This window comes from Manis javanica, chromosome 16, assembly GCF_040802235.1.
Source record: "Manis javanica isolate MJ-LG chromosome 16, MJ_LKY, whole genome shotgun sequence".
Lineage (NCBI taxonomy): Eukaryota > Metazoa > Chordata > Mammalia > Pholidota > Manidae > Manis > Manis javanica.
Genome location: NC_133171.1, coordinates 47,201,067 through 47,222,755, shown reverse-complemented (window position 1 = coordinate 47,222,755; position 21,689 = coordinate 47,201,067). Strand labels below are relative to the sequence as shown.

Sequence of the window (21,689 nt, the reverse complement as noted above, 5' to 3'; positions counted from 1 at the left end):
TCTTGTTTTTATGTTGCTTGGGACCTTTTTCTACCATAACTCCAGTTAAGATTTTATGGAAAATAGAAATGTACCCTGGTGGTTCTCTGGACGAGCACTAACATTAGGGAAATGTCTGCAGAATGCCTCTTTCAGCTGCTGAAATTATATTCATGACATCAAGCAATGTTCAGTATATCCAGTTGTGGTGTACCAACTGTTTGACTTGGGCCTTATAAATCAGGGTGTTTTTTTTTCCTTTATGAGCCCAGGAATCAATACAGAGTATTTATGCCACCCCCCACTCAAAAAACAGGCAGTCTCACAGTAGGCAAACTTTTTCTGAAAAAGGTCCAGATAGAAATACTTCAGATCTTGCAGCCCGTACTGTCTCTGTCCCAACTACCCAGCCCAACCATTGACCATACCTAAAGAGGTGTGGCTGTGCTCCAGAAAAACTTAGTTTACAGAAACAGGTGGTGGGCTGGATTTGGCCCACCAACCATAGTTTGCAGGTCCCTTGTCCCAGGGTTTCTCAGCCTCAGCACTAACACTGGAGTCTGATAATTCCTTGTTTGGGGAAGAGGACTGCCTTCAACCTTGTAGGATATCTAGCCATGGTCTCTACCCATTAGATGCCAGAAATACCCCCCCTCACTTGTGACAGAACATTACGAAGATGTTCCCTGGGGAGGCAGGTCACCTGAGAGTAGTGATTCTCAGCTGAGAACCACTATTTCTTTCTGAAGTAAACAGCAGGAACTTACAGTACTATGATGGCCAACAAGAAGGGAACTTAGGTGAAAAGTGTGAGGGAACAGCTCAGATGTCAAGTATAATGTAAAGAGAGGAGGGGGCCATTGGGTTCGGCCACAGAATTACTGGTGAAGCACTTGAGATGCACACTTGGGCAAAAAAGTGCAGGGGACAACTGTCCAGGTGGAGAGGGTGGAGAAAGAAGGAGCTATACCAAGGATGTGCAGGCCGGTCGTCCAGAAGGTAGACTGGGGAAGAATGTGACAGACACTAGTGGTGGATGGTTGGCCATTCCTGATGGGAGCTACGAGAGCTTGGCAGGGAGATTTGGGGATTCTGGGATTGGCCAAGAGGGCTTGGTTAATTATGGAGAAAGAAAGGGGGAAGCTGAAGGAGGAGATGGGCCTTGTGCTCCAGACACAGATGGACAGGAATTCATGTTCCGTTGTCACAGGGAGGAAGCCTGACACTCTGTAAATGTGTTCCTGTCCCCATCCATTTTCCTTTGCTGCTTGGAGGAGAGAGAGGTGAGGTGGCAGCTCAGGGGGTCAGGAAGTTCTAAGAGCTAAGGAGCCAGGTACTCAGTCAAAGCCACTCTAAACAGATGTCAGACCATGCACCCTTATTCCCTGTAGGACACCCACATTTCCAAGAACTTAGATCCCCTAAATTTCACATGCTTTTCCTCCATTTTTAGAGTCTTCTTCAAGATCAAAAGCCGAAATGCGCACATGAAAACTCACAGGCAGCAGGAGGAACAGCAGAGGCAAAAGGCCCAGAAGGCGGCCTTTGCGGCCGAAATGGCAGCCACGATCGAAAGGACTACGGGGCCGGTGGGGGCACCAGGGCTGTTGCCCCTGGACCAGCTGAGTCTCATCAAACCTGTCAAGGACGTGGACATCCTTGATGACGACGTTGTCCAGCAGTTAGGAGGAGTCATGGAAGAGGCTGAGGTCGTGGACACCGATCTCCTCTTGGATGATCAAGATTCAGTTTTGCTTCAGGGTGACACAGAACTATAAAGCCCTGTTTGTCACTCGGAGACAGCAAAACCCCGCAGCCTTTGTCTTCATTATTCAGGAAACCTGGACTGCCTGCTTGTTTTGTAACCATTTTTAACTACCTGTTTAAAAAGTGGTTGTTTTATTCAGGTTTAGAAAAAAATTCCAGTTTCTTTTCCTTTTATTTAAAAAAAAAATTGTTTTTTGTGGGAGGTTGGGTGGAATAAGTAATTGGCTGGCACAACTCTGTTTAAGAGGTATTTCTTCTGGGCTACATTCCCATGAACTCATTCCTGGCAAGGCATGAACCTGACGTTCATGTTCTTTTGCTTTCAGATGTCAACCATCCTGGTTACCTTTTATCCCAAAGCTTGCGGCAACTGTACGTATATGTATGTGCGAAGCAGGCCACCTTTGGCCATCCTTTCCCACCAAGAGTTATTTTGGTTCTGTTCTGACCTCACTCTGTAGTTCGCAGTGAACTTGGAGACTTTGCCAGGAGACTCTGTGCTTTCCAGGGGGTAGCTTTCCAGGGAGCAGAGCAAGCTCTCGTGGTCCACAGCTTTCTGCTAGCACACGGGTCATCTGAAAAGTTGCCCAAATGTGAAAATAAGTTTCCTTCCTGCTTTGCCTGTCACTCATTGGCCTGTTTCTAGGAACTCAGTACTGTATATGAAATTTCCGGCTTTCACTCCACAGCAATGATCTACTAAGGACCTCGTAGAGTAAGTGTGTCCTCAGTCCATGTTCCCTGGGGACTGATTGGCTTCCTGAATTGGCACAGCTGTGTCTCGGCATGAGCCATCTGGAGGAAAATAACCCCAACTATTAAGTTACCGGGGTGCTTTTTAGGGAGGGTGGTGGAGGGGCACTCATGGGAATACCTGGGTGCCAAGTGTTCTCTGCCCCAAAATTAGATGGGAGGAGCCCATTCTTTTTTGCAACACTGTCAGTCGTCAGTGGAGTTCTGAAATGACTATGTGCCACTTGGAAGTACTGTGAAACCTCATTCACTGGGATTTTGCTGTAATTCACCAATGCTGGATCAAAGTTTAGCTTGATGCAAGCTCTGCAAAAAGGGGTTTTCTAACCAATTTGGTAGCAAATAAAGGGAAATAGCATTAAAGGGAAACAAAAAATGGTTTCAGATACCACTTCAGCTGCAATGTTTGCATTCAAACAATGAATGTATTCATTAAAGTCATTTACCAAAGCACTTCTAGAATTCTCCAAGCTACATAACTCTGCTCTGCCTCCTCCTGTCCCTGTAGCAGGGTTGCTGTTTGTACTTGAAGGGAATAAACCTGTAATCCTTCACAAATGGCATGTAGCTCAGGCTTTTGAGCTGAGTCAGACTGCTCCATCCCCATTAGGGTACGTGAGTGTGCACCTTCAGACTGGGAGGCAGCCCCTGTGCAGAGAGACTGCTGCTGGCAGCTCCCCCTTGGCATGAATGCTTCCTGACTTCCAGAATGGGGGCTTTCAGGCCTTGCTTCACCCCCAAGTAGGTTGGTTCCCCCGTTCCTGTAGATGGGGCAATCATTTCAGGCCACTTGGCTGGCACATTAATAGCTTGGCATTAGAATGTCAGTGGAAGCATGAAGATGGGGCCTGATCATCTTTTAAGTTTGATTTTGCAAAAGCACACCGTCATGGCCCACAGCGGCCCCACACAGGCAGTGTTCTCTGAATCTCAGGAAAGCCATGGACAGAAAATAAATACAAAGACTCTTTTCATTTCCATCATTCTGTTTTCAGAAAAGAGGTGTTGGAGGTTTCCTTCATCTTTTCTTTAGGGAAAAAAAAATGTCTTTTTTTTTTTTAATTTGCTGCCATTTCAGATGGGTCATTCTCTCGTATGCTTTGGGTAGGAGCTGCCCAGGCAGTGTGCATCAGCTTTGTGGCAGAACTGCTCCAGGACGATTCCAACTGTAATATCAGCTGATCACATCTATCCCAGTGACTGCTTCCCTCCGCTTGAAGGTGTCAGAGTGATTCTGGAATGGTTCTGCTACTGGGTTTATGGAAGCTTGTCTATCAAATGAGACAACACCCAGAAAAATGCTTATAAAGCAAATGTATTCGTCCTGTTTGGAGACTTGCCCAGCTGTTCCAGTTTTAAACATTAAAAATAACTGAATTGCTAAGGCAAAAATATAATGCATAATTTAATTTTGATTTTTCATGCAGTATGGTGTAAGCAGTTTTTACTTGAAATAACCAAAGAACTCCTCCTCAATGGGACAGTTCAAATTCCTGAATTAGTATTTCTTGATACCAACTTAAAATTTTGACTTCATGGTAAAATATTGCACTTAATTTTTTTTTTCCTGAAATGATTCTGCCTGCATGTATGTGTTGTGTTTTAGCTTCCCCCTGACCCATCCCCCACCCCAAAGAACTTTTCTTCCTAAAGGTTAATGTCTTCAACATGGTTACTGTTTACTTCAGATGGTTTTTCATTAGTGAATATAGACCTCTTTGAGAAAGCTTGTATATAAAAAGTTAACAGATATATTTTATGGAAAAACCCATCTTATTTTCAGATATATTTAACTGCTGTTATATTTTATTAGAGGAAGGTTGTAAATATTTTCTAGGAGTTCTATTGTAAAGAAAAGTATTTTTGAAAAAAATTAATGTAATAAAAACAAAAACATTTTTTAATAGTGGTTGTGATTGCTTCCTGTTCTGACTTCATTATGTTCTATTCTCAGCAAATGACTTTGCATGCTTTCCCATTTCAGGATGTAATTTATTCAGGTTTGCACTATATAAGTTGACATCACAGTATCTAGTGTGCTTAACTGTATTTTCCCCGGAATGCAGGTCCCTTGGTCCATATTGAAAGCACTTATGTATAGCATATTCATAATTTTTCTTTTGTAATGTGTGTATTTTTAATAAGGATTTTATGTAACATTTTGGCAAAATAGAGGACAGTATTTTCTAGTGAATTTTATAATACATTTTGCTAAAAAGGTTTCTTCCTAGTTCAGTTTTTGTTAAGGTGAGCCAAAAGTCTTATTTTACCAGGGGTTTAAAAAAAGTTCAAAGCTTGAAAGCAAAGTTATATTTAAACATCACATGTAACAAATAAAAAGAAGTTTTACAGACTCGTCCTCAAAAGGTGCATTCCTTAAAATCAAAAACAACTGTGGCATTCTAAGTTGTTTTTCCCTGAGTGATAAGCATTTTTTTAAATGATCACAATACTTTTTTTAGAAAGAGAGCCAGAAGAATTTTATTGAAAAGATTCCAGTCATTAGCCACCTCAGAAATTTATTACAGTTCTATAGATAGGCATTCATCAAGTAAGAGATGTAACCAAATAGAAACTGTCCTATTTATTTGTGAAAACCTGATTCAATATTGCATCAGCTGCTCTGAAAATAAAATGTTATCTTTTTGAGTTTCATTTGGCTTAAACATTCCTTCTTTCTAGACACTGAAATGGCTTCTCAATGATGGATAAATGCAAATGTACCTGTTAGTTGGTTTCTGTAGACTGGTTTAGAAGTCTGCTGGTCAGATTGAATGCTCATCAGAGTGCCTCCAGGCCAGCCAGGACATACTTTCCTGCTACTGAAACAGCAGATGAGCCCCTTGAAGGGTTAGTGGTCTTGAAACTGTAGTACTCAAACTGTGGTTTAGGGGAGTTCAGTATTACACCCAGGTATCTCAAGGCCCAGCCCACCCTGGTTTTTATTCATTGTTAATCTGGATTTCCAGATTCTGAAGAGTCTGTTTACTTTTTAATGGTCAACAACCAATTTAACATAAATCTGAAATTCTGGATTTTATACAGAATTTGCTTTAGGTTGAACATACTGTTCAAGACCTTGATCTAGGTTCTTTGGGGTTTTTTTTTTTACTTTAATTTTAGCTATCAATTTAAGGTAGTCCTATATCAAATTAAATAGCTGTTCCTCTAGAATCGGTGCATATTTAACCAGTGTTGTAAATTTAAATTCTGCTTCCAGAGGCTCTGGTATCCTATCTGAAAACTTTTTCCTACTTTTGTATTCATTCATTCAGTATTCATGAGCCCCATGTCCAAGACACTATTCCACACTGTATTATACATGTGGAAAGTGTATAAAGATGACTGTGACATTACTCCTTCCTGCCAAAGAATTTATTACTTAGAACACACAAGGGCCTGGGACCTGGTCCAGTTCCACCATTGGGAAAAGGAAACATCCTGCTACATTAATATTTTGAAGCCCCTCACCATCACCAGCACACACAGCAATTCATAGTAGGTGCCCAGCAAGTACTTGTTACATTAATTAATCACCTTTCTGATCTTTCAGGTTTTGCTTATCCATGTGTGTGGATGTAAATGAAACCTTCTGAGTTCACTTAAAGTCAATTCTGAATTCCACAAATTCCCAGTCTACCTTCCTCAGCCATAGCCAGCCAGCTGGGGTGTACCGATGAGTTTTAATGTTGACATAAGCAAAACATAATTAGGAAAGAATGTTAAGAAACTGAGTAATATATCCCTCAGTGAAACGTAAGTGATCTTTGGATCACAAATATCTAGTAAAAAAGAGCCAGAGGGCTGATTATTTCCTTTATATAAGAGAGAATCTTTTGTAAAGGGCTGTCCTCCCCATTCCTGCCCCCAAGTAAAGTGTTGAATATTTCTGCTTGAGTTGTAAAAACCAGAGCAGCCATAGATGCTTGTTTTGCATCCAAACACACATATCGGTACATAATACACTGATCTTACTTTAGCCAAAAAGCTAAATGGGTCATTACTTCCTGTGCTTGTCTAATTTTATTTTTAGCAATATTTCCATCTTCTTTTTTTAAACTGGTTTGTTGAGATGTGATTGACATAAAAAGCTATATAAATTAACATATACAACTTGAAGAGTTTGGAGATAAGTGCACAGCTGTGAAATCATCACAATCACAGGAAAAGGCTGTCTTTTAAAACAAAAACTGGAGCAATCAAAATATGATTTTAGTTAGAAATATTTGATGCACATACTTATATTTTTCCTGGATATACAGCAAGGCATATTTACATCATCTAGAATCATTTGGCATCCTGCTCTGCTCATCTACAGTAGGTCAGATGTTTGAAAGTTTAGATCGTAGGGGAAGGACCCATAATGGATAGGCCAAGCTTCAGAACACTGTCATTGCCCACACACCATGCCAAAGAGCCCTGCCCACAGTCCTGTTAGGAAGACCTGGTTTTGCCCCTCACAATGACTCCCACCTTACCCCTAGCTAACTGGACTTGGGTTGGCATCTGACCTCAAACTATCAGGCACATAGGTCCTCTGGTAACACATGACATGACATAGCTCAAAAAAATGAGGGGACCAAATCAAATTCCCTCGTTTGAGAGTATGAATTGGTAAACTTGGTGAGCCAAAGGCAACAAGCAGGGGCCATATTATAAGACAGTTATAAGGAAGCATAAGCTATTTTTAAGCAGAGAAAAACTATCAATAAAGAGACTATATTTGGCCTCAGGACTCTCCTTTGAGTCCATATTTCCAGTGCCAGGACAGTTCAAGCAACTCATGTCTTAAATAAAAATATAAATAAAAATAAATGCTTTTTCCTCGCAGGGGGCTGGGGAGTGGGGACCTTTATTTCACAACTCCAAAAAAGACCAGATAGAACTGGACCTCGTTATAGAGTTAGCCCTACCCTACTTCAGGAGCAAAAAAACAAGGCACTGAGCTAGGATTGTGAAGATGGTTATTGGTTCAGCTGTAACTAATTCACTATATAACTTTGAGTGAGCCATTTCATCTCTGAGCCTGCTTCCTTACCTATAATATTAGGATAAAATTTATGTCTTCTTGCGAGGATCAGATCAGGTAATGTAGGTAAAAGTCATTTGCAAGCCATAATGTCATCATCGTTGCGGCTGCAGAATCCTCACTCAGCTGAGACTACTCGATGTGGACACAGACAGGCTGAGGAGCCATCCCAGAAGCACCACAGAGAGACTGATGCAAACTTCCAAAGCAGCCACAAAGGTGGAGAGCTATCAGAAACCTCACTGGCCAAGGGAGACCAGCCAACTTTGAATGTCACAATTCAGAGAGGGAGCCTAGTTCTGAAAAGGGCACTGGGCAGTCGGCCAAGATGGGGCACATCCAAAAACAAGGGGAAGTGTGGTGCTGCCACACTCTGGGCATCTCTGCCTGACCTCCACAGGGGCTGAGTTCAAGTGAGTAGACGCCAGTCTGAGGAGCAGGAAAACTGGCTTCTGGTCCTAGATCTTTCCCAGTTTGTGTGATGTGGGACAAATCATTCTACCTCTTTCTTGGCGCTCCTGCCTGCAAAATAGGGTAAGGAATATCTACTTGCGACAAGAAAAAAAAAAATTCACATTTGCACAGGACTTTACATGCCAAAAAAAGTTCTCACAAACTTAACCTTTTATTTTTAACCTCAGCAATCTTGCAAGGTTAGGTCTCTCATAATCTTGCAAGCAACTTTATGTTGCAAATAGTGGATGACATTTATCCTGCATGATAATGTGCTGGAAACTGTACCAAACGTCACCCATCAGTATCCCATTTAATCCTCATTGCAACCATCTGAAGTAAGAACTATTATTATCTCTTGTTGACACATGTGAAAATTGAGGATCAGGGCGGGGGCATAACTTGTCCAAAGTCAGTCAGCTAAGTGGTAAACCTGAATTTAGAATCCAGATCTCCCAATTTAAAATCTAGAGTGTTCCATTAAGTTAAGGTGTATATGTGAAAGCCCTTGGGGAAAATAAAGCTTAGGGAATTGCACAAACAGAAGAAATCTCTATTTTAGCAAACCCGTTATGAGTCTTGTTAGTTGTAGCTAAAATATGGTGGACATTAATAACCAGACATTTTGTGGTTATAATACCTACTGGCTTGTGGTACTAGCTGAAGGCAACCATTGTAAATTCCGAAATTCTAGAGTGACATAAGAAAATGAAGATTTAGGAAGATCAGTAGGACAGTAGGATGATTGGATCACAAAAATGTCAATCAGTGTGGGGAAGGAAGGTAGGATTAAGGAACATGTACAGGCTATATCACAGTGAGGTAAAGGGATGGGACCTGGGCTCACTGTAGACTTTTCCTTTTAACGAAATATAAATTTTTGTAAAATTTTGAAAAATACATAAGTAGAAAAATAAATCAACCATTAATCCACTACCCAGAAATAACGGATGTTAATACATATTTTTTTCCAAGTATGTGTTTTGTTATGTTTGCCGCCAGAAAAACAGGAACCATATAGGACAAACACAATTTGAAGAGGAAAGCATTGATGGAACTTGGCAATTATCTAGATATGGGCTGAAGCCACTTTATCAAGACTGTGCATCTGCAGGCAGCCGCCCGGGGAAGTGCCCAGAAGTATTCTCTATGCCACCCTCAAGAAGCACATAATGTCTCTATGGTTGTTCCTGTGCCGGAACACAAGGCTATACTCTCTCCTCTTGGGGAACTCTATGGTCCGAGGATGCGGCTGTGACCCCGGAACTGATTCTGGGAGGCCGGGACGACAAGATGGCAGCGCGAGCAGTGCTGGGGGTCATGTGCCGGCATCTCTGGCAGGTACCTGGCGGGCTTGGGAGAGTAGGCGCCGACAGGGACAATTGCCACTGAATCTGACTGCCACCAGGTGTTCTGCCCACCTGGAGTCTTCCTGATATTTATTCCGCGTCTCGGCCCATTGTTTACAGGAAGGTGGAGAAAAGAGGGCTGGTTTTCTCTTTTAATTCTCATGGGATACAACATAAGTTAATGAATCAGGGCGAAGACAGGAAAAAGAAGAATCGTAGAATGTCAGAGCTGGAGAGGATGTTGAGCATAAATACGTTCCAAGCCGCTCTTGATTGACGTTTGCAGAACATACTGAGGCTCAGAGAAGACGGAAAGCTTGTCTCGCGAAAATTAGGCGCTGAGCTGGCACGAGATCTTAGACACTTGACACGAAACCACATTGCGATACTTTCCTGATATCTGGGGATTCTGAGATTTATATGAGAGTCGCTGAAATCGGAGGAGTGGCTTAGTGGTTTAGATATCCAGTGCGCTGTTTTAGGGAGAGAAGCGAAAACTTAAGCTGCTGTTCTCAAATTATTTGGCCCCAGCAGCTCTTTACACTCTAAAAGTAGCTGAGGATTCCGTAGAGCATTTTTGGGGAGGGGGGAGGGGCTAGCTATCAATATTTAGCTTATTAGAAAATAAAACTGAGAATCTTTAAACTATTCATTTAAAATAACGATAATAAACTCATTACATGTTAACATAATTAATATTTTTATGGAAAATAACAACTTTCCAAAACAAATTTAGTGAGAAGAGTGGCAATGTTTTGTTTTTGTAAAATCTCTTTTTAATGTCTGGCTTAATAGAGGATGGCTAGGTTCTCATCTGCTTCTTTTGCTGTATTACACATCATGCAGCCTCTGGAAAACTTCCCTGTACACGGGTGAGAATGAGAGTGGAAAAGCTGCACTTACTAGTATTATGAAAATAGTTTTAATCTCCCAGTCTTGAAAGTGGCTCAGGGTTCCTCAGATCACACTTGAAAAAGTTTGATGGTGTTCTTCAGAAAAATCAGATGGTGTTAGTGGTTGAAATTTTGAACTACTAAGACACACCCTACCCCACTCCACCCCCTTTTAAAATAAAAAGGAAAGAAAACTTAACTTATAAATGAAATAGCCCTTTAGGCTCCAACGTTACAAGCAGAGGTTTATGCTGGGAGAATGAGACTGAGAAGTGTCAGATTCCTTATACCTGTGGTCCTTTTACACAACTGAATTGTGGGGTCAGCAGAGCAGATGTGGGGAATGGCGTATATAGTCTTACTGCCTTGTATTGTGCCTGCTTTCGTTTACTCTTTGTTTTTCCACCTTGATCCAAGGAAGAATGTGAAAGTAGGTTTGCCTCCATCTTAGGTAAAGAAGGGAGGACGATATACTAAGAATAGGCTTAATTTTAGCATACTTGGATGATACACAGTGTTTTAAGTTTCACTTGTACTAAACTGTTACTTACACCCTCAGTATTTTTAAGGGTCCTCTTGTGCTTCCAACTTTCTCAGGTTACACTTTGAAATCTCAGGAAAGCTTAAAGGAAAAACAGATGGCAAATTACTTTTATACAGTACCACAGGTTTCCTACAACTAGAAGTTTTGTTCCACCAGGGGGAGCGGACAATAAAGGATTTGGAAATGCTGGATTGTTGCAGTTGGAGGCACAGTAGTGATGTAAATTGGATATAAGTTTAATGTGTATTTCAGTTTATTTGTAAGCTAAATTATCCCAGCCAAGCCAAGACATACATATGCTGGAAAAGATGTATGAAAGCTTCAAAAGAAGGGTACTTGAGAATTCTTAATCCAATTCTTAGTCAATTAAGTAATTTTTTTATTGCTCAAATAATATTTAGGCAAAATAAGTATTACAATAAGTACATTTAATCTTAAAAAAAATTTCTGGAGAGATGAAGTCACATTTTTTCCTTGATGTCCACATACTTAGTTCGTATCTCTCCTTTTAATGTGAGAATCGCTGTTCTGAAAGAGTTCTTGCTCCTGAGCTTTAAAAGTCCTTATAAGAGTATTTTAAGAGTCCTTTTTGATTATCAACTCTACTATTGTCCTGGTTCTTTTTTTTTTTTTTTTTTTTTAATGAAATCCAATCTGGCATTTTAGTTACCCTAATAACATCATCTGAAATAATGAGATCACCCTTTTTTTTGAAGCATAGTACATCTTTTGATTTTGAGTGGAAACTATGAATGGTTTGGGGATTGACTTTAATTCTAACACATGTTTCCCCTCCCCCCTTTTTTTTTAAGGGTTCAGGGAAATTATCTGTAAACTGTTCTAAGAGCAGTACAGCTAAATATGGTGGCTTTCTTCAGTAAGTATATAATTGGATGTGTTAAATTAGTACAAAGGTGGGCTCTTGTCTGTTTCACTTAGGTTTCTCTTTGTTTGCGCACATAGCAGTACAAGTATGAAGTGGGTACAGTTTTCAAAACTACACGTTGATGTTCCTAAGGATTTGACCAAGCCTACGGTACGTACTCCCCATTTCTTGACATAAAGAGATGTATTAGCAATAAGTTTTCCTCTTTATTTTATTTGTGGCTATTTTCCAAACACTTCATAAATAAAAAAATGTTGTTCTGGAGTACTGGCAAATGCACGCTGTGCCTGAGTAAAGTATTCTCTAAGGTTCCTGGATGCTCATATTACTGTTCAGGCTATCAAGGTATGTTTTAAAGGCATAATTTCTTTACCCCCAAATAACCATGGGAAGAGCAGGCTTTTGTTTTTAGCTTAGCATAATGTGAAAAGTTGTCATAATTAGTGATGCAGAATACTTGATATTACGTTACAGAAAAAATTTTTTCTTGTAGCTGTTGAGTTGGCTTTGTTTTTACTCTAAGACATTGAGCCTGGGCCTGGAAAATGCTATGTTGTTCACAGTGAGAAAGAGAATTACTCTTACCACAAGTAAAGGAAGCCTAGAAGTGGCTGTATAATCTTGTTTCCTTTAACTGAAAGCTATGGTTCCATCAATGAAGTTTTGTGTTGTTTGTAATTTTTAAAACTTACAAGTTCCAAATCTTTCTAGTTCAACCCCTCAAAAATAATTCCCTTAACACTCTGGTATGAATCCTAGACATTTGTCTATATGTAATCATAATACCTATGCACATGCACACCAAAATGGAATTGTGTTCTGCATAAGGTACTGCTGTTTCATTTTAACAGAAATGGACATATTTCCCTAACAGTACACTTAAACTCCCAGTCTCCAGCTTGAATGCCCGCATGGGCCAGGCCTGTAAGGAAAGGCCACAAGGTGGGCATGGTGGCAAGCTGCCTTTTTGCAGAACAACTGCTATTTAGTCACTTATTGCCATGTGGGAAATCAGAGCTAGTAATGCAAGGTTGTCTGAATTTTCCAAGCTGGACTGAAGTTCACAAATTTTTATGCAAAATCTCCTAATTTTTAATACTTCTAATATTCAAAAAATATCTTTGTAACCATACAGGGACCAGTCAGACCACACCTTAGGGCTGTATGTCCCCTCCTGTGTTACTCCACTTAAGAGATAGAATGTCAGTATATTCTCTTCTACCAACAGTCCTACTTGGGATAATTGAGAGTAAATGTCTAGCTTCCTGGTTAGTAAGTAGAGTTCCTTTTGGGGTAAAGTAATTTAACCTTGAATCATTGGATTAGTAATATAAATTACTGCTTTAATGGATGAAGGAAGTGAGGGTAATTCACCTCTTGGAAGAAAATCAGAAATGTCAAACCCATTATTTCTTGGATCTTTAAGTATTAGAGTGGAAGAAGTTAAATGCACAGTCAGTGTCATAACAGTTTGATTAGAAATTAGTGATTTTTCTATTAGGGCAGGCAAAACATACATGAATAAAACAATAAAAAATATAAATAGCAATAACTCGCCTTTATAGAACAATGTTTTATCATTTGTGAGCACTTTGATCTGTTTTCTTATTTGTTCCCTACAGAAATGTTCGGAGCTATAGCATAGATGTTACCCCATTTTATATATGAGAAAATTTCAAGTGCAGTGAGATTATATGACTTGCCCATTGTCATTCAGCTAGAAGTGGCAGGGTTTAATTTTCATCCACATCTTCTGACCAGGCTACTTTTGTTAACATACCCCAAAATTCTTTCACACTGTGTATTGGGGGCTCAATCACTACTAAGTTAGAAGGTTCCATTAGTGATTTTGCAGGTTACTTGCAAGTCTACTTTTAATAGACTTTCAGTGTTAAAATACAAACTATATTTTAACAGATATTAAGCTTCATTGTGGAGATCTGAATGTGATAATTACTTAAACTCGAGATATTTAAGCTAACAGTATTAAGATGTTCTCAACATTTTTCTCCCTATTTGTTAGTAAACTCTGAAGTTGTTCAACTGAGGATAATATGTTAAACTTCCCAATTATAAATACTAGAGTAAACATGACTAAAACTTTTCTTTTTTATTTCATGATTACAGATAACCATTTCTGATGAACCAGACACGTTATATAAGCACCTGTCAGTTTTAGTAAAAGGCCATGATAAGGCTGTATTGGACAGTTACGAATATTTTGCTGTACTTGCTGCTAAAGAACTTGGTATCTCTATTAAAGTGTAAGTATGATCTTTCCTTACCTGATCTGTTAGCAGCTGTAACACCATCAATAGGAAAAGGATGCTGACCCCAGCTAGGTTGGAGCTCTTAATATGGAATAGAAGCTCATGGTGGGTTTAGGTTTGTCTTACTACCCTCAGCAGGATCATCTCTTCCTGTCTACTAGAATGAGTCAGCAAGGAAGATGGAGGAAATAATCTCTCTGGGAATGCATAGACATAAGGAGACCCAAGAAGCCGTCATGTCTGGGGTGTCCAAGGGTCAGGGAGGAGAATTAGGTGAACAAGCAGTCCTTTTAGATCCCTTGGATTTGATGGTCTTTGGCTAATATATCATTGTTTCAAAACTGCTTAAAATACCACTCACCCAGTAATTTCATTCCTGAGCAAGGTAAACTTCATACAGCCTTGAGGTCACTGCAGGGTCAGGACAACTACAGTCACCACCCCCCAATCCATGGGGATACATTCCAAGACTCCCCAGTGGATGCCTGTGAATATGGTCTTTCTCTGTCTCTCAAAATATCTTAACTGTACTGTTCTCACCCTTGTGATGATGTGAGATGATAAGGTGCCTGCGTGATGAGATGAAGTGAGGTGAGTGACGGAAGCATTGTGATGTAGGCATAGGCTCCTACTGACCTACTGACAACACGTCAGAAGGAGGATTGTCTGCTTGCTGACTGCAGTTGGCTGCCGGTAGCTGAGAACCTGGGATAAGTGGGGATTACTGTACCTCTGTCTCATCACCCACTCCTTGTGATGTTGGACAAGGCCCATTTGGGACTGGCCAGTCTTGCCTTCTAACAAAACAGGGAACACACACATTTCCCATAACCAACTATGGCTTTGTGATTATTGATATATCTAGATTTTCCTAAAATAGTACATACACAGCAGACATTACAACTGTGCCCAACATATTGGTGCTGCTCTTCACAGTTCATATATTTGCTCAGTAAGGGACTTCAGGGGTGTGTGTGCTTCATGCCAAGGCTCATTTTTGGGTCTGTGGGAAAATGTTCCTATTGCTATCTGTGGTTTGTTTATGTTGGCCTGAGCTTTATGACAAGTTGTCACACATTACAGTCTTGACATACGGCAGTCTGTAAATGGTAGATAATGCCTATAATTGAGTGTGAGCCTGACCTACCAAATTGTGGAATCATGCTGATACCAGTGACTCAGGTTTCAGCATCATTTAGCTCAAGTAGGTTGTTTTGACCATTAATTTTTCAGACATGAACCTCCAAAGAAAATAGAGCGATTTACTCTTCTCAAATCAGTGCATATTTTCAAGAAGCACAGAGTTCAGTATGAAATGAGAACTCTTTACAGATGTTTCGAGGTGAGTTTGTCTCAGACACCGAGTCATTTTTGAAATGCCCAAACTGTCACACTAGCATAGCATAATTTTCCCTGAATATTGACTGAGTTAACATCCTGTCAGGCAGCCCATGCTGATAGTTGTAGAAAAGGTGCATGTCTTTTTGTGTTTATGGAAGCACTGCGGTATGAAAAATCAAACTCACGTATGAAGCCATCCTTTAGAGTAGCTCATACTTTAACTCAGCAGTGCAGATTATGCAGACTGATTTTTATACAATGAGAGAGCAGTAGAATGATTTGCTTATATTTTAAAAAGTTTGGTCAAGTTTTCACACAGTTCTAATCATTCTTTTCATGTGCTAATTGGATTTTCCATGTCTGTGCTGGGCATTATTAAGGTTTTTCATTCATTTGTGTATCCAGTAGGGTCAGCATAGTCTTGTGGTTAAGGTAACCATGGGCTCTGGAGCCAGACAGCCAGGTCCAAGTATTGACACGCAGCAGCTGTGTGACCTGTGCCTCAATTCCTTCATCTGTAGAATAGGAATGATAAGAGTACCCATCCATAATGGCTAGTATGAGATTTAAATGAGATATCAAGGCACTTAGAATACTTCTTTCACATCGTAAATGATTGGTAAATGTACTTCAAACAAGTATGTGCACCTTTTACATTGAACCCCATTGAGGGTACAAATGTGGTAAAGACATAGTCCTACCCTTAAATGAAGAAAAATCCAAAATTGTATCCATGCATGTCTGACAGAAACACCTTGCCATGGAGCACATAGAAAATCTAATGCCAACTTTTATATCAGACTTTTGTTTGCATTTGTCTTGAGTTGTTTTATGAAACTCATTCAGCTTTGAAACGATGCTTGCTAACTGGGTTCCATAGAGCCTGGCTTTAAGGCATTTGGGAGGAAGGGGACTTCAGAGTCATGCTCCCCCCATCCAGTTCAGCCAGAGGATCTACACTTATTTCCTTTTACATTGGGAATCTGTAAGATTTCATAGAGAAAGGAAAGGCTCTCCCACTTTTACCAAAAAACTTAAAATTTCTGCTGTAACAGCATAACATGAACCAATTTCATGTTTGAAATTTTAGTTAGAACATCTAACTGGAAGTACAGCAGACGTTTACTTGGAATATATTCAGCGAAACTTACCTGAAGGAGTTGCCATGGAAGTCACAAAGGTATGACTTATATTTCTACCTCTGTTGGGGAGAGATCTGTATTGTGATTCGTTGCGGTCTGGTCCTGGCTCACTGAGTGGAAGGGGTGGCCTTCGGCAGGCCTGGGCAGCATGGCCACAGTGGTCGGGCCCCCCACATCCCTGTCTTTCCCAGGCCTCCTCTGAGGGCTCCAGACCTGGGACCACATTAATGACAGTCCCTGGAGGTCACTGGTGATCAAACAGATTACATATATAAGAGTGTTTTACATACCATCACATTCCCTTCTCTCTGTTTCAGAGCCCTACAAAAAGGGGCAAGGGTTAAGAGGAAAACATCAGGGGGACTGAAGGGAACAAAATTTACCAATCCAACGTGTGGCTGAAGAGTTTGTTAAGTCCATTGTATATTATAGTTTTGTTTTTCTCTGTTTAGACAAAATTAGAACGGTTACCGGAACACATAAAGGAGCCAATCTGGGAAACGATACCAGAGAAAGAAGAAAACAAGTCATAAAATCTCAGAGGGACCACTTGTGCTGGCCTTTGAAATGAGGGTGGGCCAGACATGTATGTTGAATGGAGAGTATTTCAGTCAAGATGCTTTTGAGCACACCCGACTGCTCTGTTGATGCCACATGCCCTGATCAGTGGAAAAGCAGGGAGTGGAACTTGAATGATACACTGGACTGTAATGAAAGAACCACTTTATCTTCTCTTTTACACTTGCCATTGTTTCAGTTCTGATTTTAACAAATGTAAGCAACCCATTTTGTCTTGTTACACACCAGAAAACTTATATTTTGTTTGTTATTCTGCTGTTCAATTACCAGTTCATACTGATTTTAACCTATATCATTTCATTCATCTGAAAGTATTGAAAATATTCCTCATACACATTTTTTTTCTTTTACACTACCTAGGAGGAACCTTTGGTTAATACAACACTAAGCAGTTAAAGTTTTGGTATTTACCTTAGTGAAGGCTAGCATATGCTGGTTTGGGCCTGTGAGCTCCAAATTTTACCTCATGTAGACATTACATTCTTGAAAATGAATATACTTTGCAGCAGTTCAAGTACATTAGTGGCGTGCACTGAACTCTTCTTGGAGCCCAGACCCTGACAGGGCTGCCTGGAAGTGTCGCTGTATTGGAATTTGAGCTCAAGATAATACTACTTGTATCATTTGATTCGTCCTGTGGTTCATTCAACAAGCTTTTATTTTGTTAACTTTGCTCCCACGACTATAGTAAATACGAAAAATTAAATAGAATTAATAGCTTTTGAAAATTTAACAAGACACAGGTAAATATTTTTCCTTATTAAGTTCCACATCGTTTAGAAGGCCTCTTTCTTTTGGTAAATGGCACTCTTTTTGTTTGGAGATGTCTACTTTTCCATGAAATTAAATAGTAGTTGAAGCCCTGAAAGAGGCAAGACTTCAATGGGCTGAAACTGTGTGTATCAGCCCCAAGGGAGTGATTTGTTTCCTTTTCACAGAAGAATCAGGTCCATGTCTTTTGTGGTTTCCTTCTCATCTTTGGGGTAGTTATGACTTCTCAGCTTTTCCCCCGTTAAGCTGGAGTCCCTGTTCTCTTTTCCTGACCCGCTATCAGGTATCAGTGTTTTGAATACATACTGCTAATGTATCAGACTTCCATTACTGTCATTAACTTGAGAAGAATTACAGCCTGGTGCCCCATGACCTCATTCTGTTTGCAGCTCAGTTGACTATGTCATTCACAAATGCCTAAAGTGTGCTTATCCCAGGTCTAAGCCTCAGGATTGTGAGGATTGTGATTTATTCAGCCTTTATAACAACTGAGTAAAGTAGCTACTATTATCTCCATCTTACAGGAGAGAGAACGAAGTTATGATTGGCCTACTCAGGCCCTTTCAGTTGACAGATGACTTTGAGATGAAAAAGGAGGAGAAACTGCTTTAAGTTCAGGCTAGTGACAGGGACCGCCCCAGATCCTACCATTTAGAGCTAGTGAATAAGAGCAATATAATAGTAACAATATCTGGGAAAGCAGTAATTTGTGGCCCATTTTAAAAGAAGTAATTCTTTAAAAATAAGACGCACATCTACGCTCTTTTGTGCTTTCTTAGACAGTATTAATCCCTGTGTTACAATAGAATGATTCCTGCACATTCACCTTTTGTGACTCTGTGTGAGCCCCTTTAAAGGTATGCATCTACTTCCAGCTGTTTCAAACTAAGGTAACGCATAAACCAGATTACTCAGCTTAGCACTTCAAATTATATATTAAAACCTCCTTTTAAGATAAATATGTAAACTACACAAGTGACAAAAACTAGTATTTCTTTGACAAAAGTATTTGGCATATTTGAAGCCTAGTTAATATTAACAAGTTGATTTCTTTATCCTGATAGGCTGAAAAAGTTTTTTAAAAATTGGGTCTCCTGAGTAAAAGCCATAGTTTGAAAATGAGAATTAATACCAAGTCTTCTGTCCTTGGTGAGGATAGGAGGTAGTGAGAAAAAAGTGGACAAGGGAGAATGAACCAGAAAACAGGTAGGAAGTGAGATAATTTTTCAGTGTCTAGTTTCAGTGCTTTCAAAGAGAATTACATGTACTTTTGGCCACTTAGACATGCCACAGTAAATACACAAAGGAATTATTTTAAGCCAGGTATCTAATTTCTTAACATTTCTACTTGTCAGCTACCATTCCTCCTCTCCTACATTATATTAATAGTTTTACTACCACATTAATGAGTAGCAGAGTAGTGAAAGCCTGGACTTTGGAATCAGACAGGCATGAGTCAGATAAGAATTCAAACTCCTAACTGCTCTAAGCTTGGGCAAGATATTTAACCCAGTCTGAGCCTCTATTTACTCATTAGGTTGGAGTATTAAATCAGGCATCTTACAAAGCACCTTACACACTACTGGGCAAATAGTAGACATTCAGGAAATAGTTATTACTAGGTGACAGTACAGATTCGATGATACTCCAGATGCTTGTGTGCTAGACTTTAAATACCAGCTGGAAAGGTGTCTCCAAGGTGAGGATAATACTTAGAGTGGCCATGAAGATGAATTTAGAAGAGAAAACATGTAACATGCTTATTACAATAACCACCACACATTATGCCAAGCTTTTACATAGTCATTTACAGTTACTGTTTTATTCAGCCTTTATAACAACTGAGTAAAGTAGCTACTATTATCTCCATCTTACAGGAGAGAGAACGAAGTTATGATTGGCCTACTCAGGCCCTTTCAGTTGACAGATGACTTTGAGATGAAAAAGGAGGAGAAACTGCTTTAAGTTCAGGCTAGTGACAGGGACAGCCCCAGATCCTACCATTTAAAGGCTAGGAGGTACTCGATGTTCACATGCTAAATGCAGAATATTCCAACCTAAAATCCTGATTTGTTAGCAAAATGTATTCCTCTCCCCTAAAGCTTTTATGTAAAGAGATTGATTGGTGGGGAGGGGAGGAAGGGGGTGGAATCTAAGGAATAAAAGATATAAATATGTATGAATAAGCACAAGAAGCATAATAAACAGAGCAGTCCCTGTGGTCTCAAGGCTGGTGCTGGTCCCTGGTGTCTGAGAGGACAGCAGGAGAGTTCAGACTTCAGCAAGGAGGTGCTGCTAGGCATGGAGGTGGTTTACAGTAGGCCTTCGGGCCAGGCCCACCCAGGACTCAGAAACACTGGTTTGTTGCTCGCAAGCATTTAATTCTGGAGCCAGGCTTCCGGCTAACCGCCTGCAACCCCCAGTGTTCTCTGCAAATCCCCACTCCATTCCTAACCCTGCCCTCCTCAAATCCTTACTATCCTTAACTCACTTCAAGCTATCAAACTTCTCTATGGAGTCCTAATCCTCTTTACAATGATATATTTATACCTCAACAGCTCAGCAGTATTTAAGGGCAGGCAGGTCATGGGCATCTGACCCACATGAAAAGCCAATTGAATTTTAGAGGCTAAATCAAATTCATATAATTTCTTAAACTTGACCACAGGTGCTGTCCTTCAGTTACTGCTCAGTGTTGCTTAAATGCTGATAAATCTGAGGAGACACACGGAGGACCCCTCCTTCACAGCAAGCGCGTTGAGGTACTGCTGGCATGGCACCACAGCAGCCATGGGCATGTATTGTCAGGTGGCATGAGATGGGGAAAAGGAAAATCATGGGGCTGTGTGATCTTCAAGGCCTCTTCCAGCTCTAAAAATCCCATTGTCTTTTCACATCAACAAATACCTGCTAACCCAGGCACTCTCAAGGGAGTCAGAGCAGTTGTCATACAAAATTAAGGAGTCAGAGCTCGCATTAATTCAGCTCTGACTGTGCCAAGTGCTTTGCTCAGGTACTCAAGTATTTTGAATTACCTGAATGTGCCAAGCACTGTTCTTAACACTGGGATTATGCAGCATATATGAAGTTCTCGCCTCAAAGATCTTGGACTCAAGTAGGAAAGACATAATAAGTAAGGGAGAAGAAAGCATAAGATAGTTTCTATGAAGCAAATAGGATAAAGACAGAGTTACTTGAGTGGCTGCTTGAGGTGGGGTTGGGGAGAGCATTGAGAAGGAGATAATGTGTGACGATGTGGGGGAAGAAGAGTCCAAGCAGCAGGGACTGTCTCTGCTAAGGTCCAGAGACCTTGTTCTGTCTGCGGACAAGGCAGAGGACCATGAAGACTGAGCGGGCAGGGGCTAGATCCTGTGCTCTATCGTGTCTGTGGGAGGCAGTGTGGATTTTACTGAGTGTAAATGGGAAGCCGCAGGAGAGGGACAGGATCTGATGTAAGCTGTAAACACATTATTCTGGCTGCTGGGTGTGGACTGTAAGGAGGGGGTTGGCAAGAGGGGGTAGAAAGACCAGTTAGGACCTACTGCTGTGGCCCAGGTGAAAGGGTATGGCCTGGCCTAGAGTTGCAGTAATGGAGGTGGGGATGGAATGGAGTGATAGAGGTTGGATTGAGAATGTAGTTTGGAGGTGGATTTGATGGAATGACCTACTAGTAGATTGAAATGGGATCTAAGAGAAAGAAAACTCAAGGATGACTCCTGGTTTCTGGCCTAAGCAGCTGGATAAATGGTGATGCTATCATTGAGGTAGAGAAGGGTTGAGGAGGAATTTGGGAAGGAAATCAGTAATTTGGCTCTGGCCTTGCCAAGTTTGTGATCTGCATGGAGAGGTCCAGTAGGCAGTGGAGTTCATGAATCTGGAGTTCTGGGAAGACATCCAGGGCTGAAGATAGATATTTGGAAGCTAGCAGCCCAC

At 40.6% G+C, this 21,689-nt stretch overlaps 2 protein-coding genes and 1 long non-coding RNA gene across 33 annotated transcripts in view; 2 read left to right on the top strand and 1 right to left on the bottom strand.

Moving 5' to 3' along the window:
* The window catches only part of TRERF1 (transcriptional regulating factor 1), a 186,536-nt gene extending 181,382 nt beyond the window's left edge, over positions 1-5,154 (top strand). For all 26 annotated transcript variants that reach the window (XM_037005603.2, XM_073225126.1, XM_037005599.2 and 23 more), the window contains one exon: positions 1,433-5,154. In XM_037005603.2, the coding sequence (XP_036861498.2) occupies positions 1,433-1,757 (325 nt within the window). In that variant the 3' untranslated portion in view covers positions 1,758-5,154. The remainder of the gene's footprint in view (positions 1-1,432) is intronic.
* Positions 5,155-9,212: 4,058 nt separating this feature from the next.
* On the top strand, positions 9,213-19,978 carry MRPS10 (mitochondrial ribosomal protein S10). Of its 4 annotated transcripts, none has more exons than XM_017649142.3 (7): positions 9,213-9,322; positions 11,580-11,644; positions 11,734-11,803; positions 13,781-13,917; positions 15,157-15,265; positions 16,355-16,444; positions 16,859-19,978. In XM_017649142.3, the coding sequence occupies exons 1-7, from the start codon at positions 9,275-9,277 to the stop codon at positions 16,937-16,939; spliced, it is 600 nt and encodes a 199-aa protein (XP_017504631.1). In that variant the 5' UTR covers positions 9,213-9,274; the 3' UTR covers positions 16,940-19,978. The 4 variants fall into 4 exon arrangements, with proteins under 4 accessions (XP_017504631.1, XP_017504630.1, XP_073080157.1 ...); XM_017649141.3 differs by having other exon boundaries at positions 9,214-9,322; positions 11,731-11,803; XM_073224055.1 differs by having other exon boundaries at positions 9,266-9,318; positions 11,731-11,803.
* Positions 9,665-14,418, bottom strand: LOC140846660 (uncharacterized). 3 transcript variants are annotated; one of them, XR_012125998.1, is made up of 4 exons: positions 13,939-14,075; positions 10,775-10,845; positions 10,234-10,319; positions 9,665-9,803 (listed from the first exon to the last, which is right to left on the bottom strand). It is a non-coding gene; the product is annotated as an uncharacterized lncRNA (long non-coding RNA). The 3 variants fall into 3 exon arrangements; XR_012125999.1 differs by lacking the exon at positions 13,939-14,075 and adding an exon at positions 14,285-14,418 and having other exon boundaries at positions 9,715-10,319; XR_012125997.1 differs by having other exon boundaries at positions 9,715-10,319.
* Positions 19,979-21,689: the final 1,711 nt, after the last annotated feature.